This window comes from Melanotaenia boesemani, chromosome 22 (assembly GCF_017639745.1).
Source record: "Melanotaenia boesemani isolate fMelBoe1 chromosome 22, fMelBoe1.pri, whole genome shotgun sequence".
Classification (NCBI taxonomy): Eukaryota; Metazoa; Chordata; class Actinopteri; order Atheriniformes; family Melanotaeniidae; genus Melanotaenia; species Melanotaenia boesemani.
Window position 1 is genome coordinate 23,660,902 of NC_055703.1, and position 21,060 is coordinate 23,681,961.

Sequence of the window (21,060 nt, forward strand, 5' to 3'; positions counted from 1 at the left end):
GGCTGTGGAGGCCACTGGAGTCCAGTGAACTCATTGTCATGTTAAAGAAAGTTGGAGATGATCTGAGCTTTGTGACATGGTGCATTATCCTGCTGGAAGTAGCATCAGAAGATGCTACACTGTGGTCATAAAGGGATGGACATGGTCAGCAGCAATACTCAGGTAGACTGTGGTGGTTAAACCAGACCACGTTGGTACTAAGGGGCCAAAGTGGGACAAGAGTATGTCCCTCATTCCATTACACCACCAGCAGCTGGTACTGTTGATCCAAGGCAGGATGGATCAGTGCTTTAAAGTTTTTTCCACCATATTCTGAGCCTACCATCTGAATGTGGAGCTTCAGATGGAGACTCATCAGACCAGCAACATTTCTCCATCTTCTATTGTCCAGTGTTGGTGAGTCTGTGTGAGAGGCACCCGGTGTGGTCTTTTGCTGCTGTAGCCCATCTGCTTCAAGGTTGGACATATTGTGTGTTCAGAGATAATATTCTGCATATCTTGGTTGGAACCAATGATATGTTGTACTTATTTCACTTCCTGTTGCATTTCAATCACCCCCCTTTGAGAGTTGGTTGTGCAGGAAAATCCCAGATCAGCGGTTTCTAGAGACCAACAACCAAAGGTCACTTAAATCCTCTTTCTCCTTCATTCTGATGCCCATTTTCAACTTTAGCAAGTTGTCTTCACCATGACTAAATGTTTTGAGCTGCTTCCATGTGATTGGCTGATTAGATATTTGTGTTAACAAGCAGTTAGACAGGGGAAGCTGATAAAGTGACCGGCGAGTGTAGCTGCCTCTTAAGTTTTTCTGTTGCTTTTTGCTCAAACCAGTTTGATGTATTGTGACATTTATTATAGTTTATTTAGCCCTTTTTTTAATTTTATGTGAACAAAAACATCAGAAAGAAAAATTTATTGAACAGCTTCTGTATCCAAACACCTCAATTAGAAAAGCCAAAAAAGCAGACAATGTGATGACAATAGATAACAAAACTGGTGTTTGGAGAAAACACCAAGATGAGGGAGAGGTTAAAAAGTTACAGTGAGTAGATGCAGCTTCTTTTTATAAAGGGACATTTTCCAGTTTCCACAGTGTGTGACAGCAGAGTTTATATTTCAGTGAGCAGCAGATCCGGTAGAGACTTTCTCTCAGCTGACACACAAAATGTGCTGCATTTTGTCATCACCTCATTGATCGGACTGCTTTCACTGTCATTTAAGCAAACTGCTGCAAGAACACAAAGCGATCGACCCGAGGAGGCGAGGAAGGTCTGCACTACACGACACACAGTCTCGCCCTTTCTCTCACAAACTCTTCTCTTTTAAAGAAGCATTTGGGAGGGAGAAGCGTGTTTTAAACGGACGGTACCTTATCTTATTATTTTAAATTAGATGCTTAATCAAGAAAAAACTAATTATTAATTAAGTAGAAATTCTGAATCTGCTTTCGGAGAAAAATATTTATGAGGAAAAAAATATATATAAATGTATGTGTATGACAGTATAAAACTCCTGGCCTGTTCGTTGCAGCATCATTTGCACATCTGACAAGAAGGAAGACATTTTACTTTCCTTTGTTCATTGACTTGTTTTTAAATCTAGTTGAAACATATTTGAAAGTTCTATTTATTTATATATGATTGATCTTTCATTATTTGACCCAGAGATAATCATCACACAGCTCTGCAGTTCCTCTCACCTTTTCATTTTCATTTAATAGAGACGGCGCTAATTAATGAACATCAGTACGGAGATGCATGATGTAACCATGGTGGATTATAGCAAAACTGCTCATTTACATCTGTAGTATACAAGCAGGCATAAAAACAGCAAATAAACAGATAGAAAGAGAAATTAAACAACATGGAAATACACTCAACCCAACGAGCTAATCACATGGAAGTAATGATCGCACATAAACATTTCGACATGGTCAAGACAGCATGCTGGAGTTCAAACTGAGCATCAAGAAAGGGGAGTGGGGCATGGCTGTTGATGATGGAAAGGCTGGTCTGAGTGTTTACTTAGACCCTTTAATAGCAGTGTGGCCTGGTTTAACCTCCACAACCTATCGCTGCTGACCATGTCTTCCCGGTGTAGCATCGTCTGACGCTACTTCCAGCAGGATAATGCACCATGTCACAAAGCTCAGATCATCTGCTTTTTTTAACATGATAATGAGTTCGCTGGACTCCAGTGGCCTCCAGAGTCACCAGATCTCAGTCCAACAGAGCAGCTTTGGGATGTGGTGGAACGGGAGATTCTCATCATGGATGTGCAGCGATTGTGTGACGCTGTCGTCTCAATATGGAGCAAAATATCTGAGCAACATTTCCAGCACCTTGTTGAATCGATAGCTGCGTTTCCATTACAGAATTTTGCAAAATAAAAGCAATACTTTTAAAATTTGCGCATTAGCCGCTATTCATATAAATTTCGTCCTACCAGACTCCACTTTGAGGAGGACCGAGATTTCTAATTCTTTGTAAAACTCTAGCATTTCGCTGTTGGTTGCTATCAAGAATGGCCATTATATTTTTTCTTTAATTGTAAAAAGATTTCCGTCTCCTCCTGTGTCTACTCATTCCGCGCCATCTTTATTTGAAATGGTCACGTGACCCGCTACGTCACATTCGGAGACGTGTAAATGCGAACAAAGTGTTTCCATTACACTTTTGCGATATACATTTATATCGACACATCAGAGCGTAAAAACTTTTAGCGATATTTGAGAGATTTTTCAAAATGTAGGTGTTTCTATTAGTGTTTTTTTATTGCGATATTTTAGTTTTGTGCATTTTTAGGGGCAATGGAAACGCACCTTATGACACCAAAAAGCCGTGCTGTTCTGAAGGACAAAGAGGTCCAACCCGGTACTAGCAAGGTGGACCTAATAAAGTTGATTTCCTGGATTTGACAGTAGAGTTTATCTGCAGTACGTCTGCATGGCACCACTAGTGGTAAATCTCTTCCTAAACTCCGTCAGTCTTCTGTTTTAAACTCATCAAACAAGGACATTTTCATGATGTGAAGCTCTTTCTTGTTCATGGCCCACATTTTTTTTGTTTGGCAGCTCTCCTACAGCCTTGTTGTCATTGCAAACTGCACTTTTTATCACAAGCACTAAATATGGTGATTTGAATGGCTTAAAATAAAAAAAAAATGACTGTAGTGGACCAAGTAATTGCATCTTCTTCCCCTTACCAGATGAAAATGACACCAAACAATGACATTCATTTCTTTTACGCAGTATCATAATTTCCTATTACAACTTTATGGGCAACAGTGTATTGAAATATGGAGATTTAGTTTTATTTTATTAATCGATCCTCTGGGTTATCTTACATATTGAAGTTCGTGCTGGATATGTCTGCAAACAGGAACAAGTTGGTCATAATGTCACATTAAGCCATGTAGTATCTTTTTATTGCTGCTTTCATGTTGAATTATTCACATTTTGAGTACAGAGTGTGAGATCTTAAGCTGAGCACTTTGTGTACCTGCAGGGTTTTACAGCACAACACCTCGACAGAGAATTATATTTTAGCCTTAGAGCAGGACTCGCTTTAAAAATGTGTGCCTCCTTAGCAAGAGCACAGTCTGGGAGAAAAGGCTAAATGTGTCCTTAGCGATGCTTGGATATACTGGATGCAGTGTGATACTGAAAAACAACCAGAATTTTCCTGAAAAAGTAGCATGTAACAAAACTGCCCATTAGTCGCTGGCACTCAAAGTGCTCGGTTATTAATGTCCTGGTGACAGTGAAGGCAACTTGGAGTGTTTTGTCTCTTAAGCTGGATTTTTAAGACATGCAAACACACACACATTCACACACAATGATCTGTGCCTCTGGCCATTTGTCAGGCTAATTACACTGATGAGTCTGGACCCGGGTTCACTGGTTCATGAGGATCTTGACAATCTGTGCAGTTAGTGTGTCTTTGCTTCAGCATTTGTGTGCTTATAATTGTGTGTGTGTCAGCAGAACCTACAGGATTCCGATGAATGCATTTCATCTGCAGAAGTGTGCCGGTGACTCTCGGGATGAGATGGAGGTTTTAGCTCCTTTAAGTGTTACGTCTGCTTCCTCCGCTCGCTTCCTAAGCTGATGACAGACTGAGCCGGCTGAATAATTTACATGCGCTGTTGAAAAGATGGTTTATTTTGGAGCCATCCAAATTTTCTCTGTTTATTTGGCTCTTTGCAGTTTGCCACTGATCATAATCATTTCATTGCTCATTTATAAACACAAAGCTTTGAAAGAGACTTTGCATCCAACAGATTGTGACATTCTGCACAATGACTCATTAATTTGAGTTTTGAGTTATTTGAGGTATTTCTTGAAAACCTTCAGGACTCCAGCCCTCATAGGACCAAACTGAGTAGCCCTGTACTGTGTAACATGTAGCAGCCAATAAACGGTGTCTTTTTAAGGGAGAATTCACATTTAGTTTTTGTGTCCAACTTAGGATCTTGAGCATGTGAGCATTAACATTTTGTAATTCATAAGTCCCTGTGAAATGGATAAATAACCAGTTCAGTGTAAATACTGTTAAAATTGTTTTGGTGAAATGCTAATTTAATTTGCTGTGGCACTGCAGCACCCTCTTCTCAGCTTCATGGCAGGGGAGCACAGGTAAGGTTGTTTCTGGTACTGCTTCTCAGAACTTGAAAGTAAATAGGTAAATGGTTGTAGACAGATCTTGATGCTAATTAGCAGGAATTTAAGCAACTTTTGCAAACCATGTCCAACCTGGCAAAGTTTAAAGTTACATGACTCACAAGTTGTTTCTTCCTGGACATGATCAAATATCCCAGATGTTCCCAGAAACAAAAAAACTCCTGAAAATAAACTCTTTGTTTTCTTAATTTGGATGTTTCAGATTTTTTTTTCCCCAATAATCTCAGGTTTGTTTCAACTACGCTCATCTGATAAATTACAGCCAGTATCTGTGTACCTTATGCTGCCACCTGACATTCCTTTGTTGCAGCGTTTTAGAAGATTGCTTTATTTTAGCTTTTCTAGGCGATTGAAACATGTCTAATACAAACAAAAGCTAAGAATGTCAATCACAATCATACAAGGGATAAAAACTCTTGTTTATAATGTGTCATAGCTTCTCTCCTTCGTACAGCCCTGCAACCGTCTGCAGAAACAGAGTCTGTGAGGAATAAATAAATACTTATTTGATAAACTCCACAACTTGTCAACCCGAATCCTTTCATCTCCTTGTAAGTCATGTCATTGCAAAGCATCAGAAGTGGATGTTATTATTTCAAACAAAGCTCTCACCATCTTTTTTTCCCTCATCTCATCGCCCCTTTTTCTAATTCTGCGGATGCACTTTGGTCCAAACTAAGCAACGGCTCTCTCTAGCACCCTTGTCCAGTTCAGTGTGCTGAATTATTGACTCAGATTTCAAAGCGGCAGTACATATCTTTCTTTCTTATGGCAGGGAGAGAAGGTGGGAACGGTGTCTCAAGTTTTTTCATGTGGAAATGTGAAACCCAATTCTGTCCCTGCTGTGTCTGCCTGTAGTGGGGGATCACTGTGCTGTCAGATTATGGCTCTCTGGATGACTGCATGCATTTCTGGGATGGATTTAAAGGTCAATCTCATGCACAACAGTTTGCTTGTGTTATTTTTAACCCCAGCAATACACAACATCAACCCATTTCTAATTTATGACTGCGGGACAACTCTGAGCTAATACTGGAAGCATCAAAGCGTGGACTGGGAGGTTTTCTGCAGCATTGACTGTTCACAGCTGTATACCAGCTATAAACAGCACTGTAGCTCATTTACATGGCATTTCTGCCTTTGCAGTGCAGCAGCATCATAGGCCTCATGCTAAGGCAAGCTTAGTTCTGCATATGCATTTGATCTCATAGCTGATTTGTGCAAGACATGCCAATGTAAACTCTCACAAGAGCTTTTTTGATGGTGGAGTTCGTTCACTTGCACAAATTAACACTCCCCTCAGATTTATAAAAATAATCATTATGTATTTATTTGCATATTTATCAAGGGAAAGCAGTAGAATTTAGAGAGACAAATTAACCTAAGAGTGATTGTTAGTGGTTGTTTGTCTCTGTGTTGGCTCTACGACAGACTGGCGATCTGGGTGTACCCTGCCTCCTGCCTGGTAGCTGCTGGGATAGGCTCCAGCTGATCACCACACACCACCAGCGGGTATAGTGAGTGAATGAATGAATGAATGATCGATCGATCTGCAGGACTGTGCACGTCTTGAGCCATTCCTTGCTTTCTTATATATTGCCAGGAATAAATGCTGTGATATATTTAAACACATGCAAATATGACATCCAAAGCGCACAAACAGAATTTGTACACTTTGGATGAGCTTGGAAAACATATTTGGTACAACCATCTTTATTCTTCTGTGTTGAAGAATAAAGAGGTAAGAATAACAGCTGTGTTGACAAAGTCTCCAGAAATAGTTCTTTTGGCTTTTTTGAAGGACATTTCAAAGCTGTTCTTTGGATATTGGCTGCCTTTTGTTCTCTAAAGATGATCCCACGTTGCTTCAATAATGTTGAGGTCTGGACTCTTGGGAGGATTCATCCCTCCTTCAGACCTACTGTTACTGATTCTCAGTCCAGTTCTTGTATCATGTGGCATAGCTCAGCCTTTTCTCCCTGGTTACCTGCCTTAAGAATGACTTCTTGGCAACCACCCTTCCATGGAGACCATTTCTGATGAGGCTTCGGTCATCAGTGGATGGATCAACTGAAGGTCCAGATCCATCTCTCTGGACCTACAGCATGTCAGGTCTTGGCTGGATTTGTTCCCATTTCTGAAGGACACCACTTTCAGATCCTGTTCATCTGCTGTAGATTGTATTTTTTTTTCTCAAGTTTCCTCAAATGTTTTAGGAACACACTGCACACACTGAGAAATGTCACGTTTTTTTTAGCTTAAAGCTCTTTGGGAATTGTCATTTTGCTACGAAAATACCGTTTTATGTCTCTTTAACTGTGTTATCTTTGGTATTTTCCTTAGATGTAACTAAAAAAATGGGACAAAGTCCATATGATCAATTTAAAACTGGTTCTTTTGCAGAGTATCTGTAGTGTTGACACAACACTTGTTTGCCCCTTGAGTTAAGATCCTTTATTATGTTTGACCAAATCATTAAGTGACCTATAAAACAGGAAAGATGCATTTCTCTGAGATTGTAAGGTAGGATCCTCAGTCCTGGTCCTCGAAGGCCAGGTCCTGCAGGTTTTAGAGGTTTCTCTTCTGCAAACACACCTGACTCAAATCAGTGGGTTATTAGCAGGTTTGTGCAGAGCTTGACATCAAGCTTTGCTCAAGTCTGAGTCTAAGTCAGGTGTGTTGCAGCAGGGAAACTCCCAAAACCTGAAGACAAGGATTGAGGATCCTTGTCCTTGTTGAATAACGGCAACTAGACTTCTATTGATTGGGTCTTGATGACACAGAAGAAACAGAAGTTTGGTTGATTTCATTTAAGCCTAACGTTATGATAAGCATGACCAAGATGACTGAGAGTTTATACCAACATGTCTGTGAGAGAAAATGAGTGAAAAAGCAGCCATCAAAGCACCACCAAAAAGAAATTACTTTTATTTTCAGATGTTTAAGTACTTCTTTACATTAATATTCTTCTACTCTTATAAACTCTTTTCTTCATATTTCAAACACCTGGCTGGAGCCAAATGGCTAAAATAATTTGTTCATGTATAAATGCAAAGCTTTTGGGAGAACTGTAAACTTAAAGGGTTTTGAAGACATTTTAACATCAGAATGAGCCTTTCATCCTGTAGATTTGCTATTCAACCCAGATATTTTCTCTCTTTATCCTGATGCAGGGATGTTCTGCTGCCGGTGCCCTCATTAAATATTCAGTACTGTATTTCCAACGCAGCAGTTCGTGTGCGGTGAACCAAAGTTATGAGACCTGTATTCAGTCTTCATACTGTATTAAGTCCTGATCAAGGTCATGTCATGTTCTTTATTTCATTATACAGGTTATCTATGCACTGAACACAAAAAACGACGAACACGAGGCCGCCATCGCCACTCTGAAGGAGGCGCACGAGGAGGAGGTGCAGCAGATTCTTTCTGAGACCAGAGAGAAGATTCTACAGGTTTTTACTTCTTTTCTCTAAGTTAATGTTAATGGAGTGAAATTAGATTATTACTTCCTTTACTTGGATGTAGACTGTGCTGGGTATTTAAATGCTGGTTTGCTATCATCAGTGTTTGGTTCTTTTACATTTAAGCTTGAGGGCTGATGATACTTAGAGGAAAAACCATTGAGGTTCTTAATGGAGAAGATTTAAATGAGTATTTTTTTCTTTCCTACTTCCTGAGATGAATGTCTGCATGAATTTAGACAGTCGTCTTAGAAATGCATTAAATTACTGCTAAAATGACTGACAACTCATGAGGAAGCACAAACAAGACAGCTCTCAGTTGCAAATCTGTGTTTATTTGAAAATCGTATAATCATGTCAGACGTTGAAACAGAGACGCTTCTGTCTTTTTTAGGTTTTTCCTTTTCATTCTTGCTGGATTTTGTTGTTGTAGGAGGACTGCATGCAGACCACTTTAACATCCAGGCCCCCTCACAGAGTCGTACTGCTGTTTTACTTGCTGAATGTAATTTGGAAAATCTGTTGCAGACATAAGCAAGACCCTCCCTGAGGATGCAGGATCTTCTGTTCAAGATTTCCTCAAGAAATTGCCCAGACAGCAGGACAATTTTACACTTGAGTTCATCCCATCCTAAATGAGTTCCAGCCCAGAGAAGCTGGCAGCTTTTCTGAATATTGTTTACATGTTTATTTTTCTTTTGTGCAGGTTTTAGCTTGCATTTGTGGAGCAGATATGAACCACGTTCCTGTGCAAAGATTTTCTTTTCCCTTTTTTTTTTTTTTTTTTTCAGATTTCTGTGTTTTTAAAGCATTGCTGCCTGATGGCCTGAAGATGAAAAATAACTGATGCAGAAATGTACTTTAGTTTGCTGTTACTGTGCATTGACTCATGGAATTTTACTGAGAAAACCTTTGAATTTATAACGTGTTTGCCCTTTCAGCCTTTGGATGAGATGTTAACCCCATCATCAAATTTCAACCTAAAACACTACGTCCATCAGGGATGCTCATTCCAAAAACAATAAAACCTTGTTGGCCAGTTTTTAGAGCATCTGCAGTTAAATGCATGGTTTAAATGTACTTTATTCTGTTTTTACTTATATCTTACAGCGTCCCAAAGTTTAACACAACAAAAAGTGAAACTATTAATGAAATATTGTGCTCTTTTCCAACGTTTAGTTTAGTTTTTTTTTTTTTTTACCTTCCTTTTGGACACTTAATTCAGTACAAGATTAAACCAACTCAAAGGATTTTAAAGAAAACTTAATGCATTGATTTAATATTTTGGATTGGAATCAGTTTTATGTTCCAGACATTTAAAGTTAAACTAGATTTGTTGCTGAGCACTCTGACATGAAAGAAGATTGACAGAAATTTCAGATGTAATTCAAAATTACCTCAAACATTTTAACACCTGAATGTTCTTAATTTTAACCTTATCAATTATAATGAGAAAGTTTTGCTTTCTTGTGACGTTAGCCTCCGTGGGTTAAACTTATGTGCACTGACGTTTGTATGTTACATTTCTCCACAGTTCCTGGAGGCAGTGTTACCGTTTACGGCTTCACTCTGAACGAAATACGATTAATTTAACTGAACTGAATGTACTCATTTAATCCTATAATTCACAGTTACATTTGATTTTCATAAAAAGGACAATCAGGGCAAAATTTAAAGTCTGGGTACATCAGCTAATCTATTTAAAATTCTGTTTTAATTAAGGTTGAAATCTGTGATGTTTATTTACACAAAGCAATCAGACAGTTATGCTCTCAAACATTTTATCTCGTGTTTGCTGGCGGGTTTGTTACCACAAGATTTATAAAGTGTGACAGATTAGTTAGCAGTTATCTTTAGATCTCCCCACTGTAGCGATTTAGCATCAATTATTAATTTTAATAATTTCATAAAATTATGAGTTATTAGTCTGAATTTTGATTACCTCGGGAGCACCACCACACAGATAGCCTTATGCTAATCTAATGGCTGTGTGGACACCATTAGAGTACTAAATTAATTAATTTAATAAATTAATTAATTCAAGCTAGTCAAATCAGTCAGTTATAAATAAATCAGTCTCAGGACGCTAAAAACGTGAATTCTTAAGTCGAAGGGATCCATAACATGGCTCAAAGGAGGAGTTTACAATAACCAGACCAGTTTAGGATAAATATGAAATATTTATTACTAGTCTAATTATGCATAAATGAAAAGGAAATATTTACAAAGGACTTCATGGAAAAATGAATATGGTGTTCAAACCAGAATCTTATTTCAATGTAATGTGTCAGAATGAATGAAATGTTTGCAAGAAAAGAAACAAAAGTTAATTAACCTGCGGTGTTAATTAAACTAAGGTTTAGGACTGAAAAAGGATCTCTGAATCCTAAAAGAAAAAGAGCGAAAACTGAATCTCATCCGTTTAAAGCTGGAAGTTTAACTAAGATGTAGATCCGCTAAGGTCACTGTCAGACAACCAACCATTCCTTGAGCAGACAAGCAAAGAATTGCAGGACTCGTCCGGTTCTGTTTGGATCGAACCGAATTACGACCGTTGTGGTGACTCTCCCGGGCAAATGAGGAAGTTGGCACAGGTGGTTTGGATCCTGAACGACTCCCAAGAAGGCCAGAAGATGCGTCACGTGGTGGTCCAAAGGTTAGATAAGGCAGCTCTGCAGATGCGGATTCTCCCACAGCTCGGCCGGTGGTATCGATGGTGGACAGTGAATGGTGTGCAGTGGTAGGCAGGAGAGAAAAGTCCAGCTTTGGATCAGTCCAAAAAGAAACTCTGTAGAACTGGTTCTGAAGCTTTGGTCAGCCTGTGTTAACCAGTTATCCAAACTAAAGATCAAAATCTAGGATCAACATTAAAAGTCCAAAAGAGAAAAACATAACTAAAGAAAAGAGAAGTATTAGCTGGAAAAAGGGATGAACTACGGAGTCAATCAGTCCAGAAAGGGGAAAAAAAATAAATCATGCATCTTGAACGCAGGCCCAAAACTTTAGTATCTGTAGTGATGTTCTTCACATCACTTAACTTAATTGTCCTAACTCTGGAAAAGAGCCATGTCCTACGAGGCTGTACAACTCCAGGGGAGGCTGAGGACAGACAGACCAACCCCAACTCAACTCCAAGAGCTTGAAGAGAGAGCTAAACTCTTTGTTCTGAGTTCAAAGTGTTAGTTTGATGACCCGCCCCATGAAAGGATGTGGGACCATTTTCTTGACCAAAAAACAGTCTTGTGGGCTGGATTTGGGTCAGATAGCAGATACAGAGGGCTGGTCTGATCACTTTGTAAAGAGTATCAAATTAAACATTTTGTGAATATATCTGCATGTCCAAGTTATTAAAGCCTTAAATGAAACATCATCAAAATCATCAGTGAATCATTGAAAAGACAATAAAATTTAATCAAGCTTGTTGATTAAACCTTGTACAAAAGTGATAATGATTATATGCATGTGCATGGTATGCACTATCAGATAAAACACACATGTATAGATAATTTAAATGAACATTTAAAACGAATAAAAGTATCTTTTACTCTTCATACAGACGAAGAAATTCCTTCCTGTGGGGTGAACAGAGAAAACCTTACATGTTTTATTGCCCCTCTTTGGTATGTTTAAGATAAACATTTCTTGGGGTGTTTCCAGATGTCCTTGAGTTGAAATCTGCAGGAAAGGGGGGTTTTCTTTATCAGTTGAAGAGAAACACAAGTTTAGAAAGTGGACGTTTTGAATGAGGAGCTGTATCTGGGATCATAAAACATTTGGTTCGTTAATTAAAAAGGCAGATTTATGTTGCAGAAGAATAAAGTTCAGAAACTTCCCAGATACTGTTTGTCTGTAAGGATGGAAGTCTTCAAAGATGTTTAATTCAGTCAGGATTAAACAAAAGTTCCAATTTTTATTTAGAAGATGCTGGAATCCGCTACACCACACTTGGTGAGTAACCTTGGTGGACAGATTAACTAACTGAACCTTGTGTCTTTGTCCCAGTATAAGAGCAAAATCAGTGATGAGATGGACCTGAAGAGACGGATCCAGTCTCTGGAGGAGTCCATGGAGCTGCACGAGAGGATGAAGAGACAGGCGCTGGCCGAGTTTGAGAGCTACCGTCAGAGAGTGGAGGACATGCAGCTATGCACCGAGGCCCAGGTATGTGGAGGAATAATGTTAGGTCTGTGTTTTTGTGTCAGTGGGTGAAGCTGCTTTGTCCACAGCTGCAGCTTATCTGTATTATGTCTGTTCCTCTGCCTTGCTGTTAGGATGGAGAGAAAACCAAACCTCTGACTTTTTTGAGTAGTTGCAGAGAGTTGCATTGCAGTGAGGTCCTGCAATTACTTATTTCAAAGTTTGTAGTTTAAAGAGAGAACTATTTTTTTTAATACACTTTTGTTTAAATTTAACCACATGCTTCTTTATCTGAAGAGTTAGACGGATAATTAGTGTTTAAAATGCTGTATAGGAACACTGTGGGATGCTTTTCTTGTTTTGTTATATACTGTAAATGGATATATTCAAGTCATTTAAGTCTGTTAACATTATTTACTGTGGGTTTGTTGCTAATTTAGACTATCCAAATTGGCAGTAGTTGGCAGATGCATTGGCTTTGCCCCAAGCCAGTGCATCGCCACCTGGCTTGGACCTTTTTTAAAGAGTCACTAGCTGTGTAAGAAGCCTAAAAACCCATAAATCAATCCCCCCGTCTGCTCAGTTTTTCCATCCTGTCTTTTTTTGGCAGCACACACAGCGTGTGGTGTCCATGTCGAGGGAGGTGGAGGAGATGAGACGGTCCTTTGAGGAGAAGCTGCGTACGTTCAGCCAGGCCCAGAATCAGTTTGAGCAGGAGAAGAAAGCTGCTCTGGAGGAGCTCAAGGCTCAGCACAGACAAGAGATCCAGGAACTCCTTCGCAGCCACCAGAGCCAGAACGCAAACTACAGTAAAGACCAGGAAAAACTGGGGCAGCTCCATAAAGCCGAGGTAACGCACCAACTTCTGGGAAAGTAGAGCAGCTCTTGAAAGCTGCAAAGTGAACCACAACCAGGCCAAAGAAAGCAGGACAGCAGTGGTTCCTTCTTATCTGAACCAAAGTCATCTAACCTCTGTTTTTTGTTTGTTTCAACCAGTTATTAACATGATGTTTGGGCTGTAGGTGGATTCTCTGACGGAGCGGGTGGAGGAGCTCAAACAGGACAAGAAAAGACTGGTGGATGAGTACGAAGCCAAACTCAGCAAGGTACAACCTCTGGCGTTAGCTGCTCGCGCATGTTGCTCACTACATAAACCATTAGCTGTTTCCTGACAGCTGTAGATGTGTGAGGATGTAATTAAATGAGTGAGTGATGCATTTATCTAGTTCACATATGTATTAGTTTATAATTGCTGTGGGGTCAGTCTCAAACTAGATGATAAATCAGATGATAAGCCTCATTAAATCTGCATGCATTCATGCAAATGTGTTGTGGAAAAAGGTGGATGAGCTGAAACCTCAGTACTGTAAGATCCTGTTTTACACAACAAAACAAACAAAATGTGAATGTGAAACAAATAAAATTATGAAAATGTCAGTTGCTGTTTTTGAAAGGTCAAACCAAAGCAAACAATCATGCAGAATGCCTTCTTTAATCTCAGAACAGTTTCCACGTCTGCCTGTTTTGATTGATTTTTTTTATTTTCTTCCAAAGGCTCAGGCCTTTTATGAGCGTGAGCTGGAAGCCATGAAGAGAACCCAGCAGCTGACCGCCGACAACCTGTTGGCATGGAAACGCACTGAGGCCGAACTGCGGCGGGAGTTTCAGACTCAGGAGGCGGCGCTTCAGAAAACCCTGGGAAAGCTGAGGACCGAGCTGGCCAGAGTAACGGACGAGGCCCGGGAAAACCGGGAGAAGTCCCACAAGCTGCAGGCGTCGCTCACTGCAGCGGAGAGCTCCGTCAAGGTCGGTGTGATCCAAAAATGGTGATGGCACTTTAATTTCAGGACCATTGCATCATTTCCAGCAAGCCAACAGCTGTCTAATCTCTCTTCTAAGTGCAGTTTGCTTGTAAATATTCTTGACACGTTGATTTCTAAACATACCCAGCTTTCTTAGAAGTTGATTGACGCCATACTCCAGACTAAAGGAGCTTCCATGTTGTGCCTGCAGGGTAAAGAAATGTGTGATCCTCTCCTGCTGTGTGCACACTGGCCCAGCTGTAAATGAACATGTGGAAGACTGATGCATCAAGTAGCAAATGAAATTAATGTGAAATTAATTATCAGTAAGGAAAACCAAAAAGTAAAGGACTCTGTGTGTCTTGTGCAGACATGCTGAAGAAGTCTGAGCTGTGTTCCGAGTAGTTTTTGAACAGTTTTGAGGTTAAAATGTGTCATACCCGACAGTAAATCTAAATCTCCACTTCAGACTGTAGAGGAGACGGGCACTTGTGGCAATGACGCGTCCAGAGAGGAATACATCAGACGAGACAGTGACATTTCCGTGAACCGCCTGGAGCTGTTTTTGGAGAGCACCCGGACATACCTTTAGAATATCTGTGAAAACTTTTTGAGCTACTGGAATGATTAAGACTTTTGGGGGGAAAGTTTGAAGCGTTAAGTTGCTGTTGAGCTGTTTTAGAGGATAATCTAACACAGCTCTTGTCATAAATTCAGTTTCTCTTGACAGGCTGCAGAATTTAACCTCTGTAACAGATATGAAAGTGTTAGAGATGACGTTAGAAAAGCTACTACTTTACATGGATTGTGAATTTACAGATTAAATCATAAACCTGTTCAACAGAAACTTTTCTTATGATTAGATCCTTTCAGACATTAAGGCTGCTATTGGCAGTGTTTGAGTGGTGATAATATTGAGGTGTAATAAGAGGGCTGCTTGCATTTCCCTAAACGAGTTAAAATCTTCCTCGTGGGGAATTTTAGCTGCTCAGCTTGGATTTCAAGGCCTCGTATTTATCGTTTTAGTTCAGTACCATTTTCTCAGCAGCAGCATTTTAAGTTGCAGCAAAAAGTTATTTTCAATGAAAAATGTTCTTATAAGTCTTTCTGGAGGGATACTTGGCACCTAGATGTTGAGATATTAAAAATCCTTGAAGGAGACATCCGATGGGTGAAAACATGCTCATTTTTTTTCTTCTCCACTGTCTAAGGCAGGGGTTCTTGAGAGCCGGGGTCCTTGAGAGCCAGTGTCCTGCAGGTTTTAGACGCTTCCCAGCTTCAATACACCTGATTCAAATTAAAGGGTTTTTCGCAATTTGACAACAAGCTGTTGAATCTATTTAATTCAAATCAGGTGTGTTGGAGCAGGGAAGCTTCTAAAACCTGCAGGACGGCGACCGTTGAGGGACAGAGTTTCCTTATTGTAAACATTCACACTGCCCCCATCTACTATATAATCATTGCACTATTCCACATAGCTCCCTAGCAACCAGCTTATCACCCAGAAACATTATTTAACTTGGCACAAAAATATCAGTATTCTTTATTTCCCAAGCAGATTACTTTCTTTTTCCAAGTTCTACTTTTTGAGTACCCTCAATGCTCTTGATTGTCTTCATCGCAGGAAAAATAAACTGATGTGTGCTCCGGGGGGCTATGTCGACTCGCTCTGAAGTTTCTGTGAAACAAACAGACAGAAAGGGTTTTCTCCTTCTAGAGAATAAGATCAAGGTCAGCAGAAGCTGTTGTGTGCCAGCGGTTATTATTTTCATAAGTTATTAGTGTGATTAACTGCAACCCAGATAAATGCAACAGCAACAAAGAGAGCTTGAAACTAACAGTTTTTCTTCTTTCAGACATGTAAGGTATTCAAAGACAATATTAGAGGATGGAAACCACATGATTATAACACTACATGGCTGATATTTAGCCTGGTTGCCCGGGTAATATCACAATAATCTCCTAATAACAGCATCAGTCTATCAGCACATCTTCTTAATCCTTTGACTCCTGCTGTGAGTCTTTTGTTGGAAGATGATATGTTTTAATTTAATTTACAGCAAACGTATGTTTGGTTTTATTAACATTTCTCAAATCGTATCATCCCTCCTGCTTGCACAGCAGTTGTTAAGTTATCTGCTCAACTGAAGGAACATTTTTAGACTCAGTTTATGTTGACTCTTGAGAATGAAATGGTTAGCCTATATCAGAATATTCACTGGACCCAGGGGAGGTGGATGATTATAGTACCAGTGGCATCAAATATCAACCTATCATCAAGCACTTGTGGGTAATGCCAGGATGCTACAACTTCCTGTTTCAGCATTTTCTGTCATCCTCTTTTAGCTTATGATGAAGTAGGCAAACCTCCAGAGAAACGCAAGCAAATGATGGTTTGGAGTAACTGAGACAGACGTAATTAATGGCGGACTGTTCGCCGGCTTCTGCAGAAATATGTGTGCCAAAAATTACAAATTATTCCCTGAGTGAAACACTGACGCTGTGGTAAATTGCTGCTGTCACCCTCTTTAGACCAAATATTTCACTCTCAAGTAAAGCCTATCTGGACCGGTTGCTGGAAGCTTTTGGTGAAGTAAAAGCTATTAATCATTTAAAGCACTGTTTTTAAAGTTTTCATATATGACAGGAAATATGGGATTTTGCCAGGTCCAATAGATTTTGTTGACAGTGGTGAGGTGGTGTGAGAGAGCATCTGTTAGAGCTTAAACAACATAAATTAAAATGATCAATTTATTCATAAATTATAAATTGTTGTAGTATATGTAGGATGATGGCCGTTGGTAGGAATGACTGCCTGTATCTGTCTATCGTGACTTGAAGAAGTCTCTGTCTGAACATACTGTTTCCTCACTGTTGTGTAGAAGATGTGAAGAATTGTCCATTTTATTCAGCAGCTTGTGCAGCTTTCTTCTCTGTATGGACAGAAAGTCACCGCCAACAGTTTGATACCACAATGTGAGATCTTTTCCTTTACCGTGACATATGCTAGTTGACAAACAGTGCAGGACCTTCTTCTTTTAGCTTTTCACTTACTTTGTTGACTTGATCTGCTCCTTCTTAAAGCAGCATAGAAACACATGGGAGTCATGTCATAATAATACATAATACTGAATTCTCTGTATTCTTTCTGTGTCCTTGTTAGCGCTTCGGGCTCATCCAATTTGTTACTAGTACTTTCACATTTTCCATCAGAACATTTAGAGAAATGGTTTTAATTTCCACTACTTTTCTATATACCTAGCTTTTGCCTTGCATCCTTTTCATTCCCTCTTCAAGTCATGTGGGATTTGGTGTTATTTCACTCATTAGTTTGGTTTTGCAGAACTTAATCAGGGTATCCTGCTGTTAAACAGCTTTTCTGTTGCCATGGAAACTCATCTTAGCTGATCCTGAAAAAAAGTCTCTCTTTTTAAAGTGATTTGTTTTGAATTGTGGCAACATTTATCTTCACCATAGAGGAAAAAATAAGAATTCACACCTCAGTGGATGTTTTGGATCAGCCAGAAGGGACCTGGTTTATCAAAGGCCTGATCACATTCAAGCTGCTGATGTGATCCCAACAATGTTGCTGCACACAGACTCGTGTGCAAATTGAATAATATGGCACCCACCGTGATGTCTTCAACATTGATTCGTGTACAAAACAAATGAAAGAGCAAAGCAGAAATAGCTTCAGGGTGATCTAGTTGAAGAAAGAAAGAACACCATAACCCGGTGTGACCTCGCTGTTAGGAAGTCTGACAGCCAGCCAGTCAGCCAAGTGTCAATGCTGCAGATGTTCTTCATCCTGTCTGCTTACATATAGAAATATAAGTGTCTAAAACCTCAGGTAAATCTAAAGGATGCACCTGCACACTGACTTTTTATTGATTTTACTTCAGCATTAAGACTCCTCACCTGGGCTCACTGTTTGGCTAATTGAAACTGATGAATGACTTTATTGTCAAATATTATTTTCTCCTTTAAATTGACATTACAACTAATGACCCAAAACAAGCGAGTTCTGTTCACTTTGCAGTGTGTGAGCCAAACTCTGCCATTCTTGGATTAGTATTTCATCGTTCACTTAAGTCGATATAAAGTCATGGCACATTAAAAAAACTTCAGTTAATCAAAGTGGTGTATAAGTCATACGTATATAAGTATAGTCAGTGGTCTAAATCAGCAAAAGATTCAAGATTATCTGCAAAAATGAAATGAAGGGTAAATTTACCCAACAATGGCTCAATATAAGGCAAAATGATGTTTGGGTCCAAGTATAAAGTGCACACTGTGGGAGTTGTGGGTTTCAACAACTCCATATTACTCTTTTAACACAAAGTTTACCAAACTGACAGGGGAATATACCGCCAAGACTGGCAGCAAACTTGTTTAATTAAAGCAGCCGCAGACGTCGGCTTTCAGCTAAATAAATAACTCAAGTAGAACCCTCTTGAGCGCAGCAGAACTGAAGGGAAGAAAATTTGTGTTTACGTTCCTGAGATTCAGCAATTGGGACCTGAAACAACAAAGTATATAAATAGTAAAGAGAAATGGGCATTTGAGACAAATGATACATCAAAGGGTGGCGGGTGCAAGCTGATTTCAGCACCATGGACAGTGATCGTCACCCTTTAACTGTACAAAAGTCCTTTTGAATAAGTGAGGACTTTTCCAGCATGTCCTCTTTTCCCTTTAGTGTACAATAGTTTTTGCATGTATAACATTACAAGCTTTCCAATTGCATCCATGTGTCTCCTCCTTATTCCAGCTGGAAATAGGGAAGATGGATGGAAAAAGTCTGACTGTCTTTGTCCATGTTGCTTTTCTAAGATTTTTCATTCGTGAATGATGTATTTTGGGATGCAAGTAGGACTTAAGAACAAATGGTTCATAGGAACGGTTGGTGAATGAGGCCCAATGACTTAAGTGTGAAGAGTGATTTCAACAATGTATAAGCCAAAAACTTCTCATCAGCTAGTTAGAAGTAGGGGTGTAAATCACAACTTGAGTGGACAATGATTCATTGGCCATGGTTACATTATGTTTTATAATTCAGACTTAAGTAATTAAAAATTAAACGCATACAAGGAATTGTTCAATTTGTGTTCAAAATCAGAATAAACTAACCACTCAAGCATGAAGTTTAATTCGAAATGGTAATTTTTATTCGGAATTAGGTGTTTATAATGTAATTTTAAAGACGATTTAATTTTTATTCAGATTTTTAATATGATTCAGGATTCAGCAAACGATATGAGACAATATCACCTGCTGATTTAACACAATTACTTCCATTAATCATAGCCAACCCCATTCCCAAACCTAAGTTTTATTTTACTATAATCCCTAAAAAATATTCTCACTCTTAACCTCAAACAGCCCTTTTAAGAAAGGAGATCAAAAATAAATTTGCCCCTGAAGAGGAAGAGGTTCTCTCAAAGATTATAAAAAGGGATAAAACTGAGCAACTTCCAACCAAACTGATATAAACCATACCTGCAAACATCCCTGATTTCATTCCAGTCACATCCCTCTTTATTAAAACCATTCTGAATACCCCCGATCCCCTGAGTAATAAAGCTTGTAGCTCTCTTATCTACACTAACAGTCAAAGTGCAACTACCTGCTACAGGCTTCAAGGTAGAGCAGCATGAACACACACACTCTCTCACTAACTCACATCAAGTCTAATTGGTGTGGCTCCTCAGTGGTTATCATCATTCTGAGGTTTCATTGTCTTAGCTGTAGCAGCAGTAATTAGGTTTGAGAAAGGCCGGTTGGTGGGATTGAAAGATGTGAAATTGCCTCTCATGAGTTCTTACAGAGTGCTAAATCACATAACTGCTTTGGTTTGCTGCGTGTGTGCGTTCGCATCAGATCATTCCCTGAAGTCTCGTCCTTATTAATTGAGCAGCAGTCATGATTTCCATTCTTGATTCTCGGTATTAATGATTTGCTATAAATATGCTTCTTTCTGTAAATTTGGCAAACTAGTTGCAGCAGTCAAAATGTGTGACATCACACTTTCCAACCACTTTCTTAGGTCCACCTTGCTAGTTCCAGGTTGGACCCTGTTTTTTCTTTAGATCTGCTTTAATTCTTGGTGTTATAGATTCAACAATGTGCTGGAAACATTCCTCAGAGATTTAGCTCCTCAATGACGTGATGGCATCACACAGTTGATGCATATCCATGATGAGAATCTCCCGTTCCACCACATTCCCAAGCTGCTTTATTGGATTTAGATCTGGTGACTGTGGAGGCTGTTGGAGTCCTGCAGGATTCCCCAACTCCGGTCTTCGAGGGCCGGTGTCCTGCCGGTATTGAATCTTTCCCTGCTGCAACACAGCTGATTCAAATAAAATGGATCCCCATCAGTTTGTGGTCAAGTTTTTTACAAGTCTGTTAATGAGCCATTCATTCAAATCATGTGTCGTGCTGCAGGGAAACATCCAATACCTGTAGGACACTGGTCCTCGAGGACCAGAGTTGGTGAATCCTGAAGTACAATGAAGTCATTGTTATGTTCAAGAAAACACTTGAAGAGGATTCGAGCTTTGTGACATGGTGCATTATCCTGCTGGAAGTAGCCATCAGAAGATGCTACACTGTTGTCATAAAGGGATGGACATGGTTAGGAGCAATACTCAGGTAGGCTGTGGTGGTTAAACCAGGCCACGCTGGTACTAAGGGCCCCAAAGTGGGCCTGAACCATTGATACAAGGCAGGATGGATCCATGCTTCCATGTTGTTTCCACCAAATTCTGACCCTGCCATCTGAATGTGGAGATGAACTGGAGACTCATCAGCAGCAACATTTCTCCATCTTCTATTGTCCAGTGTTGGTGAGTCTGTGTGAATTGTAGCCTCAGTTTCCTGTTCTTAGCTGACAGGAGGCACCCGGTGTGGTCTTCTGCTGCTGTAGCCCATCTGCTTCAAGGTTGGACGTGTCCAGTCTTTTGCACACCTTGGTGGG

The 21,060-nt window shown here is 39.7% G+C and overlaps 1 protein-coding gene across 2 annotated transcripts in view; it reads left to right on the forward strand.

The window, feature by feature from the left end:
- The window catches only part of fam184ab (family with sequence similarity 184 member Ab), a 151,849-nt gene that overhangs the window by 48,115 nt on the left and 82,674 nt on the right, over nt 1–21,060 (forward strand). For both annotated transcript variants that reach the window (XM_041976202.1, XM_041976203.1), the window contains exons 2-6: nt 8,014–8,133; nt 12,145–12,303; nt 12,890–13,129; nt 13,302–13,385; nt 13,834–14,085. In XM_041976202.1, the coding sequence (XP_041832136.1) occupies nt 8,014–8,133; nt 12,145–12,303; nt 12,890–13,129; nt 13,302–13,385; nt 13,834–14,085 (855 nt within the window). The remainder of the gene's footprint in view (nt 1–8,013; nt 8,134–12,144; nt 12,304–12,889; nt 13,130–13,301; nt 13,386–13,833; nt 14,086–21,060) is intronic.